This window comes from Podarcis vaucheri, assembly GCF_965113315.1.
Source record: "Podarcis vaucheri genome assembly, chromosome: 2".
NCBI classification, from domain to species: Eukaryota; Metazoa; Chordata; class Lepidosauria; order Squamata; family Lacertidae; genus Podarcis; species Podarcis vaucheri.
Window position 1 is genome coordinate 82,222,481 of NC_138760.1, and position 22,495 is coordinate 82,244,975.

Below are 22,495 nucleotides of genomic sequence, written 5' to 3' on the forward strand. Positions count from 1 at the left end.
CATGACTGTGCGCAGGATGTCTAAGCTGATTCAAGCTTAGACTGTGTGGCTTAAGCAAGCCATCTTTGTATTTCTATATAAAATGTGAAACTCTCACCATTCTGAAACTTAGTTAAGCTGCCTATCTTTTGTTGTTGTTGTATGGAAAAGCACATGAATCTGACGTTTGAAGAGCTTTAAGTAAACAAAAAAAAAACCTTACCAAATGTGTGGTCTCTTTCTATGCTAAGAGAAGTGGGTAATTTTGGAAGCAACTTAGAAGGGGATATATTATAGATCTAACAGCCTATATTTCCATGCTTTGCTTTGCTGCATATTTTGTGATTTTAAATCTCTGCTGTGGTTTTCTCACCTAAGAGTACTTGTCCCAAACCTGGATCTAGACATCCAGGGAATTCTCCTTTCTGTTTTACCAAATGCAAATTACTTCACCATTGAGTATTTATTTGGTTGCATGCACACAATGCATTTAAAGTACATTGCCTTCCCCCAAAGCAGTTCTTGAGAACTGTAGGTTGTTAAGTGTGCTGGGATTTGTAGCTCTGTGGAGGATAAACAACATTTCCTAAAATTCTTTGGGGGAAGTAATAAGCTTTAAATGTGTGGTGTGTACACAGCTTAGACTTTTTAAAGATTGCTACCCATGCACAATTTACCTTTGCTGCAGCTTTCTATCCTGTCGTGTTTTCCCCCATCTAGGCCTTTGAAATAATGCGCACAATAATTTTGAGAATATATTATGCCCATGAGCACATCACTATGTGCATTTGTATTTTTATTTATACAGTAAGTGCTTAATTTCTCTTTCACAATCCTTTGAAATCTTGTGTTAGGAAGAAGTATATGCAAGAAGTGCTTGTTGTTGTTTTTGTATTGCTGCTGTTGTTTTTAAAAAGAGTAACTGAGACCTTAATGTTTCTCAAATCCAAAAGTTGTTGACACTAGAAGCACTTCTACTATATCTACAGAGCAGAGAGAGCCATTAAACTCCACTAATAGGTGGGCAATATGACTACTGTGACCCTTGCTTAACAGATCTGAACCAGAGTGCAGCTCTGGTTACTTTTAAAAATTGCTTCTGACCAGAAAGCCTTTTGCAGTGCTCCTTATCTCTGCAAATTTTGGAGCTCTGAACGTCTCTTTTTCAATTTGTCCATTTCCATTTGGTTGGAAAACCTACAACATTCTGCCTGTAATTTCTTAGAGCCTGTTTTCCTAAAACCAAAAACCCACATGCTATAATTATAGCTGGCCCTTGTAATTTTATGAACCACTGAAAGGCAATATGATTTTTGAGTCCTATGACATGCCCAGAAATTATTCAAGTGAACAATACCCATAAAAGGTGATAGATACTAAATAATGCCTTTGGAAAGAGCATGTTACTCAGTATTGGACTGCGGTACAGGTCAGCTTGACCCTGGCTGCCAAGGTAGATGGTTGGGTTTTTTAAATGCATGTCTGAAATTTCCCTTAGAGTGGAAATTAACACTATCCTTGACTCCACAAATAGTCACAGATATATCTTTGCATTATTAGCATGTTACTTCTTCTATGGTTTCCTTTGGATGGATGAAATTACAACTGCTTACGCATATGAAGTTGTTGATAGTAAGAGGAATGACTTTTGCTTCCATGGGAGCAGTTTTTGAAAAGGAACAGTTAAATTCTGTTGTTGGTCCTTCAATAAATACTGGCAAACCAGGTACCCCTGTTTATGCAGCTGGGTTAAACCACAGAGCCTAGGGCTTGCAGATCAGAAGCTTGGTGGTTTGAATCCTTGCGACGGGGTGAGCTCCCGTTGCTCAGTCCCTGCTCCTGCCAACCTAGCAGTTCGAAAGCACATCGAAGTGCAAGTAGATAAATAGGTACCGCACCGGCGGGAAGGTAAACGGCGTTTCCGTGCGCTGCTCTGGTTCACCAGAAGTGGCTTAGTCATGCTGGCCACATGACCCGGAAGCTGTATGCCGGCTCCCTCAGCCAATAAAGTGAGATGAGCGCTGCAACCCCAGAGTCGTCCTCGACTAGACGTAATGGTCAGGGGTCCCTTTACCTTTATTTCTGTCTAAGTGGAGAACTTTACATTTTCTTTTAAGAACTTATGGATTTATGGACGTATGTATGTTCTTCCTTTTTTATTATTTTCCTATTTTTAAATTTTTTGTGTGTGTGTCTGTAATTTGTTAGTAAGAAATGGAACTATTTGTAAAATGTAAGAAAACTAATAAAAAGCTTTTTTAAAAAAGAACTTTACATTTGTCCCTATTGAAATTAATTTTGTTATGTAGTTTTGGCCCAGTTCTCCAATCTGTTAAGGTCATCTGAAACTCGGATTCTGTCTTCTGTGACATTGGCTGTCCCTCCCAGTTTGGTGTCATCTGCAAATTTGATGAGCATCCCCTCCAAATTTTCATCCAAGTTGTTTATGCAGAGACTTCCCTGTATGATTAATTCTGTGTTGTTCTGCTTAGTTGACTGAGAGCCATATGAATGCTGGAAAACGGTGACTCATTGTTGTAAAGAGTCTTTTCAAGGACAAACCAAGGGCATGAGAAGGTGCCTGATAAATTTAAGACCCCAGGAAGCTCCTGGACCATTTAAAAACTATTCAGTTTCAGCGTTAAGGAGTTTCAAAAGTAAAAGATAGATTGATACAACACATTGAAATTAGCTTTATCTGTTTTGCTTTTAAAGCTGCCTGCTGTGAAATTGTCCCCAAATGTGTTTTTATAATATACAGGAAGCTGCAGGCTGAGTATTTTGGGTTGGATTCAGAGTAGCCCTTCTATGAACGGAGGGGACATCCTTCCATTTGCAGAAGGGATATATTGGGTCTGAAACTGAGTCAGGGGATCCAGCAGAAGCTACAAAAAGGAAAAGGAAAATATTACTTTCACCAATTTTCTTTTCCCCTTGCATCCTTCTATATAGCTTCCTATACTGTTTCAGAGCAGATTTCTGGAGGACTGCAGTGGGGAGGGGAAATTGGCAGAAGTGAGAAATCATCTTTCCCTCCTTATGTGTGTGAGAAAGATTCCATGGGTGGAATTCTACTCTCAGGATCTCTGGACCAGATCTCTACATATTAAAATGAATACTATTAATAAAATGTAGAAATTCAATTGGAGTGGTTCTTGAGGAGGTTGTGCTTCCCCTAGAGAATCACGTTGGCAAGTTGGGGTTGTTCATCCTTTTCAATTGAGACACAAGCATCCTTTCTGATACGATACAATAATGGCCTTGCACTACTGTAACTGCAGCAGCATTGCATTAAACAGTTGTTATGTTTTAATCATTGATGTTTCTAATGTTGTACACCACCCTGACATCTTTTCATAAGGGGTGGCATATAAATTGTAAGAATGATAATAAAAATAATAATAATTAATAATAATAATTCATCTCCACTGAATCCCAATAAATTTCTGGACCAATTCAAAGCGCTTGTTCTGACTTCTAAAGCTTTCATGCCTTCAGGCTGCAGCATCTCTTCCTACATGGACTTGGGCTTTTCTGAATTGATGATTTCTCAGCTTTCTCACCTGCTTCAAAATGAGCAGCTTTGTTTCTGCTACATTTCACCAATTTTATTTTCTTTGCTTTTTTCTGCTACCCTATCTACCCAGTATACAGTGGTACCTCGGGTTAAGTACTTAATTCGTTCCGGAGGTCCGTTCTTAACCTGAAACTGTTCTTAACCTGAAGCACCACTTTAGCTAATGGGGCCTCCCGCTGCTGCTACCACGCAATTTCTGTTCTCATTCTGAAGCAAAGTTCTCAACCTGAGGTACTATTTCTGGGTTAGCGGAGTCTGTAACCTGAAGCGCATGTAACCTGAAGCGTATGTAAACCGAGGTACTATTGTACTAGGGTGCATAAATGGAGGGCCTTCTCTAAATACCCTAACAGAGAAATAGCCTTCTCAGCTCTGTCCCCTCTTGATAGACTCCTCTCCTTAGAGGGGTTCATCCTGTGCACACTTTAATGTCTTTTCAGTGACAAAAAAACCTAGCCTGATTTTTGCAGGCCTTTGGACTCTATTCTTCTAATCTCTCTAGTATTATACTATCTTTTAATGTTGTTGTGGAACTTGTTTGGCTTGTGTCACTGTAATTGCTGATTGCCTTGATTTTAAGACATCTTCTCTGATTTAAAATGATTTAGTGGGAGTGCTGATATATAGATATACTTATGTGGATCTTGTGGTTTTAAACTGATTTTATAGTTTTTGCATGTCACCAAAAGAACAATTGTTATTGAAAGGTATATCTGGCTATATCGATATAAAATTAGTGCTGGATTCAACTAACCTGTTCCAGCGCAGGGAGAGATTGTTCCGTCAGGAAACAAAATTGCTTCCAGTGAGGGGACAACCAGCACTATGCTGCATTCCACACGAAATATCAAAGGTCCAAATATGGCAATGGTGAACACATACGATAGGGTTGCCATATGTCCGGATTTTCCCAGGCATGTCCTCTTTTGGGGGGGGGTAAAATCTGGGTCCAGGGGGATTTTTAAAAACTTGGCAAAATGTCCAGGTTTTTTTGTTTGGTAGCAGACCAACCTCAGAGGTGGAAGCAGGAGCCTTGTGGCCCTTGTCTTCTTCTCCTTCAACCAGCATAGGAGGCCAACCCCACTCCAGGAGGACACTGCCATTGAGAAGCACGTTGGCCAGCAGGGCATGCCTGGGCAAGCGGGGTGCTTTTCAGCTCCGTGACACACATTGAAAGCCCTGCTCTGGGCACCTACCCTGCATCCCTGCCACTCTTCCGCCACTGAGGCCTTTGCCCAGCACCTTCTACTGGCACCACGGGTCTACCTCTGGACTCTCCGGGTCCGCGCCCGAGGCACCTCATTCGAGAGGCTGCTCCCTCTGCATGCTGCCAAGACTCCCCAAGCTGTTGGGGTGCCTCCCAGCTGTGGTGCCTGGCTCAGGGCGAGCAGGGCGAGCAGCTGGAGAAACATGGCTGGCACCAGGGCATAAAGGAGCAGGAGCAGCATGGGGAAAGGGCTTTCTTGGCCAGGATCTGGCATGCTCTAGTGGGGCTTGGGTGTGGGGGGCAGGCCAAGGTGAGATCCTGGCGGTCTTGGCTTTCCCCACTCCCTGGGCAAATGACAAGGTGCAGTTAACCCTAACTTTAGGGCCTTGGCCACAGCCGTAGGACACTCCCTTCATGGGGCAGTGAGGAACGAGTCCCCAGCAAGTTCCAAGCCCCTCTCCCACGGCCCCCCTGGCAGTCTGTGAAGGCAGGTGAGGGAAGCAGCGGTTGTGCCACTGGAGAGAGCAAACCCACCACCAGAAAGCTGTGGCTGTGAGCCAAAACCCACAAGGCACAGGAGAAGGGAGCATGGCAGCTCCTGGTGCTGCTTCGACCAGAACCGCAACTGCTGCATTGATCCCCAGGCAGCTAAGCCCCAGGAGCCTGTTGCTGTGGATTGGGTGCCCCACCACAGTCCTATTGATGTGTGATTTGTTTTGTTTTGCCTTGGGTTGCTTGGATACGTTGTTGTTGTTGTTGTTGTTGTTGTTGTTGTTATTTGTTGGTGGGCGAGTGCAGAAGAGACTGAAAATGGCAGGGGAAGGGAAGCCTGAGACAATGAGGGCTTCCCTTTAGGATGCTCCCCTAGCCCTCAGGAATGGCTCCGACCTCTGGATGTGGCAATAACCATTCTTAATCCTTATTTTAATAAATTAAATTATACTTAAAAAACCCTCCCCCTCCTTTTTCGGTTTGTTTTTGCATTTTTACTCATCTCCTCCCCCCTTTCCTTCCTTTTCTCTTGGGGGCGGGGAATCCCCTTCTTCCTTTAAGTACTGTAAATCGGGGGGGGGGAGAGGGCCTTTTATTTTTTACTTTCATTTCCATGTTTTATTTCCATTATTAAATATTTCTACACACATTTTTTCTTTTACTGCACCCAGTAGTATTACTACTATTTTTTCTTCCTCCTTCCTCCCCCCCCCTCCCACTGGCCCACCTACAAATGAGTCCTGGCAAATCTGTCCTCTTTTTTATTTTTGCACTTCAAAATATGGTAACCCTAACATACTATATGTGTCACTATCGTACGTGATTGTAGACACATACCTTTAAACACCTGGGTACACTTGTGTGGGAAGATCCTGTTTCCAGTTTCAGAGCTGCTTTGACTTGCCTACTGAAGCAGAGCACACCAAATGTGAGGTGAGATTTAATTAAAATTTGAAGATGCTGTAAGTTTATTAATAGTAGCGATTATGTAGGCACTCTTGCAGTTGGTTACACACACACACACACACACGCTTCATTGAGTTCAGTTAAATACCAAGAACTACCAGAAACCAGTGTGGCTCAAAGGTGAACAAGAATTTATTGTGTGTACATTGCTGCCCTATTCAGTCTGGAGAAGATATGAATATGCAAAGCAGAGTACATAATGGATTTCCATCTTCTGTTGGAATTGCTAGGAAGGTCTTGTGGACAGGGGGACTTCATTCACCAGCTCTGGAACAAGGGCATATCCATAATATTCAGTAAAGGTTCCTGAAAGAATTATTATTCAGATGTTGGTTTTCTCTTTGTAGATGAAGCAGAATTAAGAATGGAGGGCTGCATTAATTTTTTTAAAAATGTTTATCCTTCAGTGACACTGAGGCTGTAAATGAATAATGGCCGTTCAGGTTAAGAGGCTCTGTTTCTGTATCCTTCAGCTCAGAAGCAGCATTAGACACAGAATGCTGCATTGCAGCTACATATTTAATTGGGGTGTGTGTGTTTTTAGCGTGTTTTAGTTTTTTCTTATTAAAAGCGGAAAATACTAAAGTGAGTGTGGCGTATGAGAAAAGGGGAGGAGAGAAAAAGAATATGGCAAAAAAAACCCACACAAATTTGACAAAGAAACGAAAAAGACATACTGGCCAATACATGCAGGCAACACTATAATGTGGAGGAAAGGGGATTCCAAATGCTACAGACAGAAGCAAGGAAAATCTTGTGGTTGCTTCATCCCCCTAATGCACATACATAGAATTGTAGTATTGAGAGGGATCCCAAGGGTCATCTAGTCCCCTGTGATGCAGGGAATCTGAACTGAGGCATCCATGTCAGATGACCATCCAACCTCCTCTTAAAAACCTCCAAGGGAGGTCCACCACCTCATGAGGGGGATTGTTCCACTGTCAAACAGCTCTTACTGTCAGAAAGTTCTTCCGGATGTTCAGCCAGAATCTCCTTTCTTGTGTAAACCAAATGGATTCAAGTTACAAGTGGGTTGCCATAGGATTCTGTCCAGGGCCTGTTGTTGTTCAACGTCTTTATAAGTGACATAGATGAAGGTGTTTTTGGGGGGTGGGGGGTTTGCTCATCAAATTTGCAGCAAACTAGCCAATCCTGCAGAAGACAGAATCAGGATTCAAGATTACCTTAACCAATTGGAGAACTGGGCCCAAACTAACAAAATGAATTACACTAGGGACAAATGCAAGGTTATACACTTAGGCAGGAAGAACCAGCTGCACAAATGCCAGTTGTAAACACGACATGGATCTAGAGGTCTTAGTAGACCACCAGCTTAATATGAGTCAACAGTGTGATGTAGCACCAACAAACACTATGCTGCTTCAATGGAAATATAGTGTCCCAACTGAGGAAAGTGGTAGTTCCGCTCTATTCTTCCTAAGTCACATCACCCCTGAGATGTTTACTTCTGATGTCTAGCAAGAGAGATGTGTTCCTATCCTGACAGTCCACTGGGCAGGCCCAAGTAGGCAGGGAGGGAAAGAGGAAGGAAGGAAGGGAGGGAGGGAGGGAGGGAGGGAGGGAGGGAGGGGTGCAGATAAGGAGGTGACAGAAAGAGAAAGACACAAGCAGAGAAAGGATGATAGGAGAGGAGGGAAAATGTTGACCCCATACTTTTTGATTCTGGTCTTACCCACTGCTGACTTTGACTTCACTTGCTGTTGGCAAATAGCTCCCAATAGGAATAGCTACCCTGAGGAATGAAGCCCTTTGACAGAAGAAATGTTGCTCACCCACGACATGAAGCAACACTTCAGATCCCACCATGATTTCATCATCTTTCCCCTGCCATTATATTATAAAGGTAAAGGTAAAGGGACCCCTGACCATTAGGTCCAGTTGTGGGCGACTCTGGGGTTGCAGCACTCATCTCACTCTAGGCCGAGGGAGCTGCCGTTTGTCCGCAGACAGCTTCCGGGTCATGTGGCCAGCATGACTAAGCTGCTTCTGGCGAACCAGAGCAGCGCATGGAAACGCTGTTTACCTTCCATCCCGAGGGGTACCTATTTATCTACTTGCACTTTGACATGCTTTCGAACTGCTAGGTTGGCAGGAGCCGGGACTGAGCAATGGGAGCTCACCCCATCGTGGGAATTCGAACCACCGACCTTCCGATCGGCAAGCGCTAGGCTTAGTGGTTTATACCACAGCACCACCCACATCCCTTGCCATTATATTGTATTTCATCTTAATGCCTAGCAATCACTTTAATAGGCTTTTAATTCAGTTGTTGGATTAAATATCTGCAAATTCTTCTGGTCACTACATCAGCATTGTAGGATCGGTGAGATCATTGTGCTTTGCGTTGGATTGCCTTCAGTGTAAGACTTATAGTTCAAGATGTTTATATATATATCTAGAGAGAGAGAGAGAAATCCCTCAGTTATGCTTTTGGAAAAAGAAATCCAGGCACATCATTTTGAAGGCATTTTCCTAAACACCTTTAAAAACATGCAGTATCTACTAGCAGCTGGTCTTGTAAGTGTATTTCCATTTGGGTGGGGTAGGAGTCAATGACCAATTCAGAATTCCTTAAAGTATACACTTTAGCGTCTCATGAAATTGTGCTGTTTGTGTTACCCCAAACTGTTGCTGTGGAATTGTTTATGCCAGGTTTTCCATGCAGCATTCAACTGATGGCTTTTTAAATGCACTGTATAGTAAACTGTTCAGTAGCTGGAAGGAGTGACAGAATAATTAATTATATTATGTCTTTTGCTTCTGTGCGACAGAGAGAGAGAGATTGAAAAAATAAGAGCAATGCTGAAATGTATTGCTCCAGTGAAGCCCCTGGCTTACGCATCAAAGACATGAGTGAATTTAGTACACTATGCAGCACTGCAGGGAACAGTTTAAATCATTCAAAGTAATCATAATATTTCATCCTCCCACATAATTTCAAAACAGATTACAAAATAAAACTGTGCTGATGCTAGGAAGCCTTTATAAAATACTTGCACGCATGTATATCACACTGTACAAAGAACCCCTCCCCCCTTTTAAATTATTTGGCAAATGAGTGATACAAGATTAAAAATAGAATTAAAAATAGAAACCCTGTTGTGTGTTACATAGAGTATCTGATAATGTCCACAAAACTATATTTTTATTTGGCAGATGGTACTAAATACACAGCATCTATCTATCTATCTATCTATCTATCTATCTATCTATCATCTATCTATCTATCTATCTATCTATCTATCTATCTATCATCTATCTATCCACCCATCCATCCATGGGCCCACTGGTTTTATCCAGCAGGGCTCTTGCATTCTTTTGTGCTTGGAATAGATTCCACACTTGCCTTGTGTGTTGAGCAACCTAAAGACAAAGCTCTCTCCTTACCTTACCTTTATCCCACACCCTCCATTGCTGTTTAAATTGAATTGTTGGTTGTCTGGTGTATGTGGGTAGAAGCATAAGAGAAGATAAAGGGAGACACACACAGCTTTTAAAAGGAAAAAAAAGGGGACAGCTTTCTTTCTCCCTCGTTTTCAAAGGAATCTGGGAGTAGGGCATACGGAAAGTAAACAAAAAACAAAATGAAAAAGGCCTAGTGAAATGTGTTGTGTGTGTACGTGTGCACACGCTATGTATTTCTGAAGTTGTTGTAAATATTACATACAGTAAATGTATGTATGGTACATGCATTTTAAAAAAACCAAAACATACAAAAGAAAATCAAACTCCAAGCTCATACAGTGGTACCTCGGGTTACAGACGCTTCAGGTTACAGACTCCACTAACCCAGAAATAGTACCTCGGGTTAAGAACTTTGCTTCAGGATACGAACAGAAATCGTGTGGCGGTGGCAGTGGGAGGCCCCATTAGCTAAAGTGGTACCTCAGGTTAAGAACGGACCTTGAGAACAAATTAAGTTCTTAACCCGAGGTACCACTGTATGTACTTCCAACAGTGCTAGTCCTATTGTACAGAGTGGTAGAAACAGAAAATGGTGCTAAAATGTATCCTTTCCATATACAAGCTTATTCCCTGTTGCCTGCCACATGCTCTTCCCCATCTAAGAACCCATTGCTGCTCAAATCTTTCATATTTCTACCTTTTATGTTCTCTCTGCTCCGCACAGTATCCCATGTCACATAGTGTTAGTTTTGTATGAGATTGTAAGCATACCATTTCACACAGCCTGAGGATGTTCTGACCAATGGAACTGAAGATAGTTAGTTGTGGGACAGATTCCCAATTCAGATTAAGCCATGAATTAACTGAATTAGCTGGTGCAAATGTATCAGTTTCTTATCTGTAAATGGAAGAATAATAACATCTAAAAGATGCAATATGTGGGGATTAATAAACTAGAGAGTACATACAGTTTTCCAGGTTTAAAAAATGTGCAATGCTAAATAGAAAATAAGAGCTAGCATCTGATGATGGCTATTACTAGTGAAAAACATTTCCACTTGTACAAAGTTTGGTACACAATTTTTGCCAACCCCTTATTTCTACTCTGCTACTCAAATAGCTGTTCCTGAGTATAGGATAATGCATGGAGGGCAGCAATTGGTATGGAGAGTCAGTAAAAAAATGTGTGTCTCACCTTGCAGAAGTTTTTTTTCTGCTAACCCAAATCCACTATTGGATGTGGCTCGAGTTTAGTTATTTCATCCAATATTATTTTCTGTGGCTTTCTCTCCTTTGCTATTGAGCCTTATACAGGCACTTTTGAATTATTTACATGCCATTAATTTGTTCAATTAATCTATTTCATTGTTGTTTCTGTTCTTCCCAATGTTCTGTGTGATCACTAGATGAATGATACCCTTCTCTGTAAATTCCCTTTAGTAAATTAATTTTCTCTTTCAGTGTAATAAAAAGTTGCTAAGGAACTGTATTCCTAAAACAATTCTCTAAATATATAGAACTCTTTGTAATACATTATCAGAATCTGATCTTGCCAAAAGAGAATAGCAAAAGCAGAAGTCTAATAAACCAAAAATGCTGTAATGAAAATCTGAAGTTGTACTTTAAAAATGCAGTTTATGTGGGTGTTAACATACTTGGCAGTCACTTTTAAACCATTTTGTTTCATTTATTTATAGGATTGCCTGGCACTGCTGCTGACTTAGATAAAAGAAAGCTAATTTTTGGGAAAAACTTTATACCTCCAAAGAAGCCAAAAACTTTCTTACAGTTAGTCTGGGAAGCATTACAGGATGTGACTCTTATCATTTTGGAAATAGCAGCCATCATATCTCTTGGGCTCTCATTTTACCATCCACCTGGAGAGGAAAATGAAGGTAAAACTATTTTCTTTACTAATACTCACTTGGGTTAACTGCTTTTGATTATGCCAATTTTATTTCATTTCCTCTAAACATTTAATATGAAGAAAATTATTTTAGCGTATGTACAGTCCTTTAATTTTCTCTCAGTTTTTAACATCTATCCTAATGTCATGTGACAATGTCATGGAACAGTGATAAAGTTCAGTGGTGTGTCACCTCACCCCAGATGTGTTATGGATCTAACATCACAGAGAGGTATCCCTTAGTATTATTATTACACATATCATGCTTTTCAGCCCCATGGAACCTTCAATGTGGGGTTCAATCCTATCCCTATGTTATTTAACATCTACATGAAACCGCTGGGTGGCAATATCTGGAGGTTCAGAGTGCGCTCTATTCCTCATTTACATCTGCAAGTGAGGCAGCTGATGTGCTGGACCAGTGTCTTGCCTTGGTAATAGACTAGATGAGTCAACAAACTGAAACTCAATCCAGATAAGACTGAGGCACTGTTAGTGGGTGATTCCCTAGACTGGATGGGTGGGAGATCATCTGGGTTACACTTCTTCTGAAGGAGCAGGTTTGTAGCTTGGGGGTACTCCTGGATCCTTTGCTGTCACTCGAGGTTCAGGTGGCCTCAGTGGCCCAGAGTGCCATCAGCTTCGGTTGGTGGCCCAGCTTACACCCCTATCTGGTCAGCGATAGCCTAACTACTGTTGTCTATGCTCTGGTAACCTCAGGGTTAGATTACTGCAATGCGTTATACGTAGGGCTGCCTCTGAAGATGGTTCGGAAACTTCAAGTGCAAAATTCATCGGCCAGGTTATTCACCAGAGCAAGACAGTTTGAGCATATTACACCGATCCTGGTCTGACTGCACTGGCTACCAATTAGTTTCTGGGCCCAATTCAAAGCCTTAAATGGCTCAGGACCGCAATTCCTCAAGGACCGCATCTTTCCATATGAACCTACCAGGACCCTAAGATCATCTTCTGGGGTCCTCCTTTGTGTGTCTCCTCCTCGAGAGGTCCAGAGGGTGGCAACACGAAAACGGGCCTTCTTTGCAGAGGCTCTCCATCTGTGAAATGCTCTCCCCAGGGAAGTTCACCTGGCACCTTCATTATACACATTTAGGTGCCAGGCAAAAACACTCTGTTTTAACCAGGCCTTTGGTTGATTTGATTGACATCCTATTAAAAATTTGGGGAGTTGGGGGTTGGGAGGCGGTTATTGGGTTGCTGTTTTTATTGTGATTATATATTTTGTAGATTTATATTTTGATTTTATTCTGTGAACAGCCCCGAGGCCTCCGGATATAGGGTGGTATGATATTATTATTATTATTATTTTATTAATCTTAGTGATCACTAACCTTAAGCTAAGGATCAGACTTTTAAAGCCAAATAAATGTGGGTGGAGGGGCATACCAAGTGTCTCTTTTCCATCTCTCCATCTCTTACCAAGCTCCTTTCCTTCCAAGGTGATAATCAACTTTGGTCCCAATAATATTAATCTCAACCTTTTAGGTTTTGCAGACAGTCAGGATATTTTGCAATGTGTTTCAACAGTGTTTCAAATATATTTTAGTTGTGATTTAATTTTTCTTATTCCTACCCCCCCAGCTGTACATTGTCTATGCCTCCCTTACACATCTCAAATCTACCCTTTCCCAGTCTTAAAACACTTAACTTTATTTCTGTTCTTGAGATGAGGATGCATTGATGATCATCTTTAGTTTTGTCACTTTTATTCCTTTGCAATGTTTATGTTGGCAATAAGTCTCCTTAGAAAACTTACTCTTTCTCATTTGCATATCAGTTTTGTATAGAAACCAAAAGAGAGGGTTTATTGCAAGTCCGTCTTTAGACTATGTTACAGCATGTACATATACATTGCTCGCTAGGAATGTTTTCATTGCTTTTCTTGAATCTACTTTTTATAGGGAATCAAGCAATACATATGGTGGATCACATCTAGATATGTTTATGACAGCCCATTTTCTTGGTCTATAGGGATATCCCAGTGGACAGATGGTCAGAGTGATGAGAATTTACAGGGTGATCCTCTGTTAAAAATAATAATAAATGGTAATAAAAGTGGTTGGAATAACTTCTGCCTGCAATAGCTGATTGGCCCGGTTAAAGCTGATGATGTTGGCCATCTGTTAAAAGAACCATGCATTCATTCCAAGTGTAATACATAGCGCTCTCCCTCTCTTTCTCTTTCTCTCTCCTTTCTCCCCCTCCCCCCTCTCACACAGAGCACTTTTTAGCATGCAGAATTCAAACACAGAAAGCTGCACACATGCACATTTCTGTGCATTAAGTATCCTCCCTAGATTACATGTCAACAATTGCTTAATTTCCTGTTCTATATGCAATCCTATGCAATTCCTTGAGTCATAGTGTTGAGGCAGCAATTCATAGGATCAGGAACTAGATTTGGAGTGCTGGTGCATTGTGCAATTCATACTTATGTTGGGACCAGCCTGCTGTTAGTGTCCTGTGCTGGCAGCTGACACTTAATCGTTACTGGGCATGGTACAGGCTTGTCACAGGTGTGTGCTGCTTGTGCATGGAATTGTATGAGCAGAAGTACTGTTTGGGTTGGCAGAACTGGATCATTCTGTGCAGAGTTACAGCAACTGGTGTTTCCTAAGAAGGTACAATTGGTGGAAAGCAGATGCATTATGCAATATGAAATTGTGCATAGCCTGGCCAGTGCAATCTATTTTGGAACCACACATTGTCTGTAAGGATCATCCATCATGCTGTGCCTTGGGGAAGGTGGATCCTTATGTGCCATATTCCTCCACTTTTTTCATTATAGCGGTAATACTATTCAAGTGGAAAAAAATGTTGTACACAACTATCTCTGGAGGTGGCCCATTAAGTTTCAATTTCTATTTTTAAAATCTACCCCTGAATTTATATTGTTCTTTCATTTCCTTGCTGTCATCTCCTTCCCCTAAGGCAACACTTTTCAGTGAACTATTAATGTTGTAGGGATTGTGGCGGTAATGCCTTGCACATCACATGCTACTCTCCAGGGAAGAGCATGTATCTAGACAGCTTTCTTCCCAAACTGTTCTGTGTTCATTGAAAAGTTCATTACTTCCTGCTTTGTTTGTATGCATGTGTAACTGTTGCTGCTCATATAGATTTGTGGAAATCGCATCAACCTGCTGATATATGTGGTGCCATCCAGCTACAGCCCAGAAATTTTATTGGGAAACAGTTAAAAACTTGTGTTAAATTAATAAAGTTTATTAATCCTGCCCAGTCAAAAGTTTTAGTGCAGTTAAGAATATTTTAAAGCAATTAATGTTCAATTCCATCCCCATCCAGGGACAACATGTATGTACTCAGTCAATTCAGCAGTCCTGCCAGAGAGCATTTTGTTTGTGTTTTGCACAGGAATACAATGCCGGTTAGTGGGAAATGGCTGAGGTTTGGAAAGCTAAGTTTCAGTCTTTTAATTCTATCCCAAATTTTAATTTATCAACATATTGCCAGTTCCCCCATGGATCTGATTGCAAGTTCAATGGGGCTCACTTCCTGGTAAGTGGGTATAGGATAGCACCTGGATTAATACACGGTGCTTATGGACAGGGAGTCTCCCCCAAGGTGAGAAAGGAACCTGAAAACATGGGGACAAGGGCAGAACTGGCCCACAAACTGCCTGGGATGAGACCTGCTGCAGCCAAACTGTATTCCCCCAGCACAGGGTTTCACCATCAACAGGAAGCAGCTAGGGCAACTGTGGCATGCAAAGCGGATAAAAGTGCAGATAGTGGACAGCCTGCCCTCCCTATTAGCTTACCAATTTGAGTTGATCTGCCCCTAGATAATTAAATAGAAACTGTGGCCCATTATGCACCAACCACTGCAAGACTCTTCCTTACTGACTGCAATTGCCTGCTGAAGCCTGAATGTGAGACTAACTGTTCTGCAACGAATGACGATGCTGTTCTCTGCATATGAGGAAATTTGGATCTAACACGTCACTGCACAATTAGGGACAGTATCCAGCTTGGTGTATCCGGAGCGTATTTGATGTAACTGCTGGTACAGAATGAGTCCAGTAAGAAGAGATTTTATGCAGAGGCTGTATGCACAAGGTGTGATACTTTGAAAGTCAATCGTTTTAATGGCCTTGCTTTTATTAGGGCTGAGTGGATGCAGTTTGAATATTTATTCAGTTCTGTCCCTGTGCTGAAGCAGCCCATTTGCAAAAGTGATCCCATATTTGCTCTTCCTACTCTCTGTGTAACTCCCTTTGGTGCTGTTGCTGCTGATGGGGCATAGCTGCAGCTGCAGAAACTGGGTTGCACTTCAGCATGTTTGAAGTTCAGTGGCTGTACCATGTTGGTGTACTGTGCACTTTGACTTCCTTGTGCATTCTAGATGTGCTGTGGAATCTTTTGTTGAGATAGAATAAAAGATATAGCGACACTTTCTGCCTTCAGAGTATTTCTGATTTTCTGTCACAGCAAGATTTTTCATTCCTTTTTAGGTTTGTCAAGCACTAGTGGTGTACTTACTTCTTTTGTCACTTTTGTCAATGATACCTGATACATCACCAAGTGGTAAAGTGTGTGAGAGAAAGAGCTCTGCCAGCGGTTATTCTTAGGCATGTAAGCGCAGGTCAGGTTAAAAGCCAAGCCAGTGAAGGGAAGTGTAAGATCAGCTTCCTTTTCTTAAAGGATTTCCCATTTTGAAGCAATTGTCCAGTTTATTTGAATATCCTCTTTTGGTGGTAGATTATCAGTTTGGAATGTGCTTTTGTTCTGCATGCTGCGAGGCAAAGTCAAGTAATTCTTAATAGTTGTGTTTGTACACACACACAGTGGAATAGCCATAGCTGATCCTGTAACGTGAAATCTAACGTGAAAGCAATTTTTACAGATGCAATGTGAAATTAATCCTTGCTTTAACTCCCCTGAAATTATAGCATAATATTCAAAATTGAACAATTTGATTCATTCATGCTAACATTGCTTTGCAGCATATTTAGGATTTGCTAAAATATCAGTGTTGCAACACTTGCAGATAATATCATGCAAATTCATCATGACAGCCCTCATAGCTAAGCTGCAAAGGAAAGTACATATATGCTGACAGCAGTGTTTATCATCACCTCCAAAGAGCGGCAGCATAGCATGATAATCAGTTCATTAGGATCAGCTGCTGGTCATAGAACAATGAGCTGGCAAAGTATGGTGTGGTGATTAGCATGTTAGTGTATAAGCCTAGGTTCAAAACATTCCTGGGATCAAGCATGTGGCATGACCTCAGTCCTACATGGAGGAGTAAACTCCCTTCAGCAATTCAGTGGTGCTTATTTTTCACTGCATAAGTTCAAGTTGTAAAACACACTGTTTCGACAAAAGAACTTCATCAGCTGAAATACAACTTTTAACATTTAATGAGAATACAAAGTAATATTGCAAAGGTGTGTTACTATTTAAACTGCTAACTTTAACAGGAATTCCAGGAAAAGAAAGAGGCATCCGAGAACTGCTTGATTATTATCCTCATTTTCTCTCACATCTTCTGTACTAATCTGCTAATTTTAAATTTTATTCATTTGCCAGACCAAGGAAGGTTGATCAGTTATCTTGACACTACAGCAGATGGCATTGCCATTCCTACTCTGAAAAAAGAGTCCTGAGAATCTCCCGTTCCTGCTCCACTACACCCATGACTTGCATGAAGTTATATATATAACCCTATGAACGTACCCTTTAAGTTACAATCCCCTACCCTTTAAGTAGGGGATTCAAATTTCATAGATAAATTTTGACAGGAAATACCAATATCCTCACTGCAAGTTGCATAGCTCACAGTCCAGTCACGAGAGGGTTGTATGTTGGAGAGTTCACCACCTTCCAAAGTAGTACATTCCACTGTCAAACAGCTCTTACTATCTGAAAGTCTCTTAATGTTTAGTTGGAATCTCCTTTCTTATAATTTGGATCTATTGGTTCAGGTTCTACATGAAATAGGTGTGATTCACAAGCTATTTGTCCTTATTTAATGCAAACATTCATTGCCAAAATCAACATTCTCATCTGAGGAAAAATAATTATTTTTAAGTTTGGGGGGAAATTATCTTGGGTTTTGGTTTTACCTATTGTGTCCTCTTGCAAAAAAAAATATGCAGAAAATAAGCAACAAGTTGAAAAGTGGACTACTGAATAAGTATCTCCAATAAGTAAATACCATGTATTTGTTTATGCAATTGTATGCCAATGGCTTTTGCTTGTGCAGTAATGCACAAACTAATTTCACTGATATGTGTGTTCTGATTTTTTGTGTGTGAGAACTTACAAAAGAAACATGGATTAAATGTGATATATACATCACATTTATTTAAAAATGTAATTAAGAAACCATTTGCTACTGCTGCTGCTCCTCCTCCTTTTTCTTTTCTTTCTTTTTTGAAGTGACCTGTTTTTGCTTTGTTTTGTCTCTCAAGCCTGTGCTACTGCATCAGGAGGAGCTGAAGATGAAGGAGAGGCAGAAGCTGGTTGGATCGAAGGTGCTGCCATTCTGCTCTCTGTTATTTGTGTGGTACTTGTCACTGCCTTTAATGACTGGAGCAAAGAGAAGCAATTCCGTGGGCTTCAAAGTCGTATTGAGCAAGAACAGAAGTTTACTGTGGTCCGGGGTGGACAAGTTATTCAAATCCCAGTAGCAGAGATAGTAGTTGGTGACGTTGCACAGATAAAATATGGTAAGTTTCCTTGCATATGTGACTGGATATGTGCAAACATATGACTTGGTACCCAGCGTTCCTTTATGACTTGCTGAATAACAAAGGAGCTGGCAGCACATATCAGCCCCAACCTTGTGCCAGGCTGAGAGGGGTTGAATTGGACAGAGGTGTCCCACTTCCTAGTTCTGCTGGCCTCCTACTGCCTCCCAACATTATCTTCCACCATTGCAGGTCTACAGATGCAGCAGTGTTCCTGCTGCATCATGCAGCCAGTGACCTGTGGATCGTGCTCTGAGCCCAAAGCCCTTCTCGTCCAGCAACCTGCCTTCACAGTGATGAACCAGATACCTATGGAAAACACAATAACACTTCCCCTGCTTGTGCTCTCCACAACTGGTGTTCAGAGGCATTCTGCCTCTTGATTCTGGGGGCAGTACACAGCTTTCATGGCTAGTAGCCAATGATAGTCTTGTCCTCCACAAATCTGTCTCACTCCCTTTTAAACTGTACAAGTTGTTGACCATTGCTCCATCTTGTGGTAGCGGATTCCATAGTGAAATTGTGCACTGCCTGAAGAAGCAAACTAGAAGCTCATCAATATAGCGATGTCTAAGGAAGGTCAGGAGAGACTGCCCTTGTAGAGAGAAAAATGTATTGTGTGAAAAGGATTAAATGTGACATACTTGAGGATTAGTATTTTGATTACGGAAATGTTTTTGAAGGTTCACACAGTAACCTTACTAAATCCACTTTATTTTTCCTTAACTTGATTTTACTGATAGGTGACCTTCTACCTGCTGATGGGGTGTATATTCAAGGAAATGACCTTAAGATTGATGAAAGCTCTTTAACTGGAGAATCAGATCAAGTCCGCAAATCTGTTGACAAAGATCCAATGCTGCTTTCGGGTGAGTTTTGCACTTTCAGTGAGCTGTTGCTGATTGAGAATCTGGAATATTGCTTTTGTGGCGGTGGTGTTTTAAATTCTCCATTAATTTTTCCTCACTTGGAAATACAGGATTTTAACCTTTCCCAGTAATCTGCAAGCTATTCGTTTGTTTGTTTGTTTGTTTGTTTGTTTGTTTGTTTGTTTGTTTATAGCTGAACTAAGTAGGAACCTGAACCTACAGTTAGCATTTCTGTTTTACTAAACTACAGTGAAATGATGTGGCATGACCATGACTTAAACTCAGATAATCAGTATGATATAGTGGTTAGAGTACTGGACTGGGACTGGGGAGACTCAGATTCAAATTCCCATTCTCTCATTAAGTTCACCTGATGACATTGAACCAGTGAGTTTTTCTTTCTCAGCCTAACCTACTTCACAAAGTTGTTGAAGATAACATAAGAAAGAAAGAACAGTATTCACCTAGGAATAAAGGCATGCTTTCCTAGCTGTTAATTTTCTTCCAGTGGTATAACTCGTATGTGGTCCCCCAAGTCCCACCTCCACAATGATTGATTGTTTTGGGGTGTTGTTTAAACCCTCTACATGCCCATTGCCCTTCTGAGGCTCCTTTAGGTTTTAGTTCCCATGTTCAATAACAGGGGTGGTGAAGCTTTTTGGCTCCAGGATGTGCCCCGTGGGCATAATTTGACAGGTGGGCAAGGCCACCTTCCTGTCAAAATCCCTTATGCTCAGATATTAAATGGAGGGGAGAAGACTCTTGGAGGCTTTTGCAAGCCTCCTCCCACTTCTCCTTTAAACTCTCAATCTTGTAGGCTGAAAAAGGAACTGAAGGAGGCTTGCAAAAGCCTTTGCAACTTTCCCTGCTTCCTTTTTAAGTGCTTTGGTCTTAAAGGGGACGCAAGGAGATTTGCACAAATCCTTGGCGAACTTTAAGATTTCAGGGACTTAAAAGGGAAGTGGAAGGAGGCTTGAAAACCCCTTTGTGAGGCACTCTTCTTCCCTTTTAAGAAGGGAGGCCATTTCTTGTAATCAAGTGGGCAGCAGCAGTGGCGGCGGCCGGGTGGTGGTGGTGAAGTCTGCCATCTCTGCACCTCCTGCTGCCCACTTAAAGGAAAAGGCAAAGGGCTTTAATTTTCACTCACCACCTGATGAGCAGAGATTAAATCCTGCTGCCTAGGCTGCATGGTTCTATTCTCTGTTGGGAACAGTGCAGCACAGCCAATGCAGGATTAAACCCTGCCCTCCCGCCCATCAGCTGGTGACACTAGAGATATAAGATGATGGGCAGGTGAGCATGGGTTAGGAGAAACAGACTGCCTGTGAGCCAAGGATCCCCACCCCTGATCTATAGGCATGCATTTGAAATCTCCCAGTCATTTTGAGGCCAGTGTGGGTTGCCCTGCTATCCTCTGCCCAGGAAGAATATAGGTTGTGACCTCCCTAAGTGATGAATTTTCCTCCCTCAACTAATAGGAGCAGGTCCCATCATGGCTCAGAGTCATTCAGGGGTCCATTTTGATCACATGTCATTGATGGGCCTCCCCCCACCTACAAGCGGAACTGATCATATGTGATTCCTCCTTCTTCAACTAACAGGAGCAGATTTCAAAACAGGGCCAACTTTTTTTTCCTTTTGGTAGAAGGGGTACATGTTTGGGATAATATTCATGTTTGCTTATGCTTACTCCCATGTCACAGTTAAGAAGTTAAGAATGGAGGAGATTACATATTGCTGTTTAACACAAAGCTTCATTGAATATCAATTTGTCAGTGGAATTATCTCAGAACCGTAACTGGAATTAGGTATAGTTATTAGGCTCAGATTAAGGACAGGGCAATTCAGGGCTGGTCCACCCATGAGGCAAAATGAGGTGACTGCCTCAGGTGGCAAGGTCCACAGGAGCAGCAGATCTGGCCTCCAAGGAATGCTGCAGCATCTGCCACCTACTTGGCAGCCCCTGCCCAACAAATGCTGCTTCTACAGTGGTCTCTCAGTGAATAGGAGGTGCTGCTGCTTTCCTCCTATCCCTATGACAGGGGTTGCACTCTGGGATCTCCTGAGTTCTGCACCTGCTGGCATGATTCAGAATGAGCCCCTTCTCTCCCTGCTCTCCCCACAATGGCCCTTGATTCCTAGTTCAACTGCCGGGTAAGATTGATTTGATTTTCTACACTTGTATCTGATGTAGCACCATGTACCAGGGGACCATTCTGTGGTTTGCCTCAGGTGCCAAAATGTATTGGGCTGACCCTGGGGCTATTCTGTGAAACAATAGGACACCCTATAGTAACGGTATGCATTATTGCCCCTTAGAAAGGGGGGCATGATGACTCTGAGATACTTACACTTAAAGACATAGGCAATTTTTACCGTTTCACATGCCAAGTTCTTAACTGGATGCAGACTTCATGAAACATGCATAATACTGTTCTGAAGGTGTGCCCCTCCTACAAAAAAAATTATATGTAAGCCTCGGAAAGGTGTTCCTGTTGGGGCAAATCCTAAAGAACGATCCTTCTGATGGAAAGGGTGAAAGACACCTGTCACTTTTTATTTTGATGAATGGGATGTCTACTCTTTTCCTAATATTGCTTGGCCCTCACACTATGTAGCTACTGCCAGTAATCTGCTGCTCTTGGGCACAAGGTGTGTGAGTGCTTTGTCCATTTGCAAACCTGGCCATGAACAGGAAGGTGTGATGGGGGGGAGGTTAGCCACATGAACCTTGACCCATATAATTTCTGACAAATGCACCTGGTTTCTGCTGCTCACACTGGTGTGAAATAACAAGGGAAGAGTCTGCTTGCCTGGGCTGGTTTATTCTGCTTCAGCACATCGACTTCTGACTTCACCCACATAATGCTTAAATAAATGGGAAGCTGGGATGAGTTTAGGTGATTGTGACATGAGGGAGATGGCCTTTTGTCAATCCACTCTCAGCTTGGCCTCTTCTGTGGTGCACTGACATCTCCGGTGCAACGACTTGCTTTGTAAATAGTGTCTGCTTGTTTAAAACAAGATGAAGAGGAAACCCTAAGTATGGAGTACTTTAAAATGCTGAGCACTGGCTCAGCATGCCATACAGAATGCCAATGCTCAAAGCAAACACTGTGAGATTTTTCAGGGTAAGTAGGATAGCAAGTGCTAGCAGAGCAAAGATTTGTAGGGCCTAACAGTATTGCTTAATTATTTTGCACCTTTTATTCTTTGTGCATGGCATTTGAGTTAGTGCATTGCATCCCAGCACAGAGGTCAATCCAGAAACAGAAAATAGGAAAACCTGAGCAAACTAGCTGCCATTCAGTTTCACCTCCCATTCAGCCTGAAG

General features: G+C 41.8%; 1 protein-coding gene and 1 long non-coding RNA gene across 19 annotated transcripts in view; one reads left to right on the top strand and one right to left on the bottom strand.

The window, feature by feature from the left end:
* LOC309526090 overlaps window positions 1-3,835 on the bottom strand; it is a 399,393-nt gene extending 395,558 nt beyond the window's left edge. Inside the window, exon 1 of the long non-coding RNA XR_014216654.1 lies at window positions 3,640-3,835. This is a non-coding gene — a long non-coding RNA (uncharacterized lncRNA). The remainder of the gene's footprint in view (window positions 1-3,639) is intronic.
* Window positions 1-22,495, top strand: part of ATP2B2 (ATPase plasma membrane Ca2+ transporting 2) — a 358,314-nt gene that overhangs the window by 253,706 nt on the left and 82,113 nt on the right. For all 18 annotated transcript variants that reach the window (XM_082211882.1, XM_082211878.1, XM_082211885.1 and 15 more), the window contains 3 exons: window positions 11,345-11,542; window positions 18,014-18,271; window positions 19,036-19,161. In XM_082211882.1, the coding sequence (XP_082068008.1) occupies window positions 11,345-11,542; window positions 18,014-18,271; window positions 19,036-19,161 (582 nt within the window). The remainder of the gene's footprint in view (window positions 1-11,344; window positions 11,543-18,013; window positions 18,272-19,035; window positions 19,162-22,495) is intronic.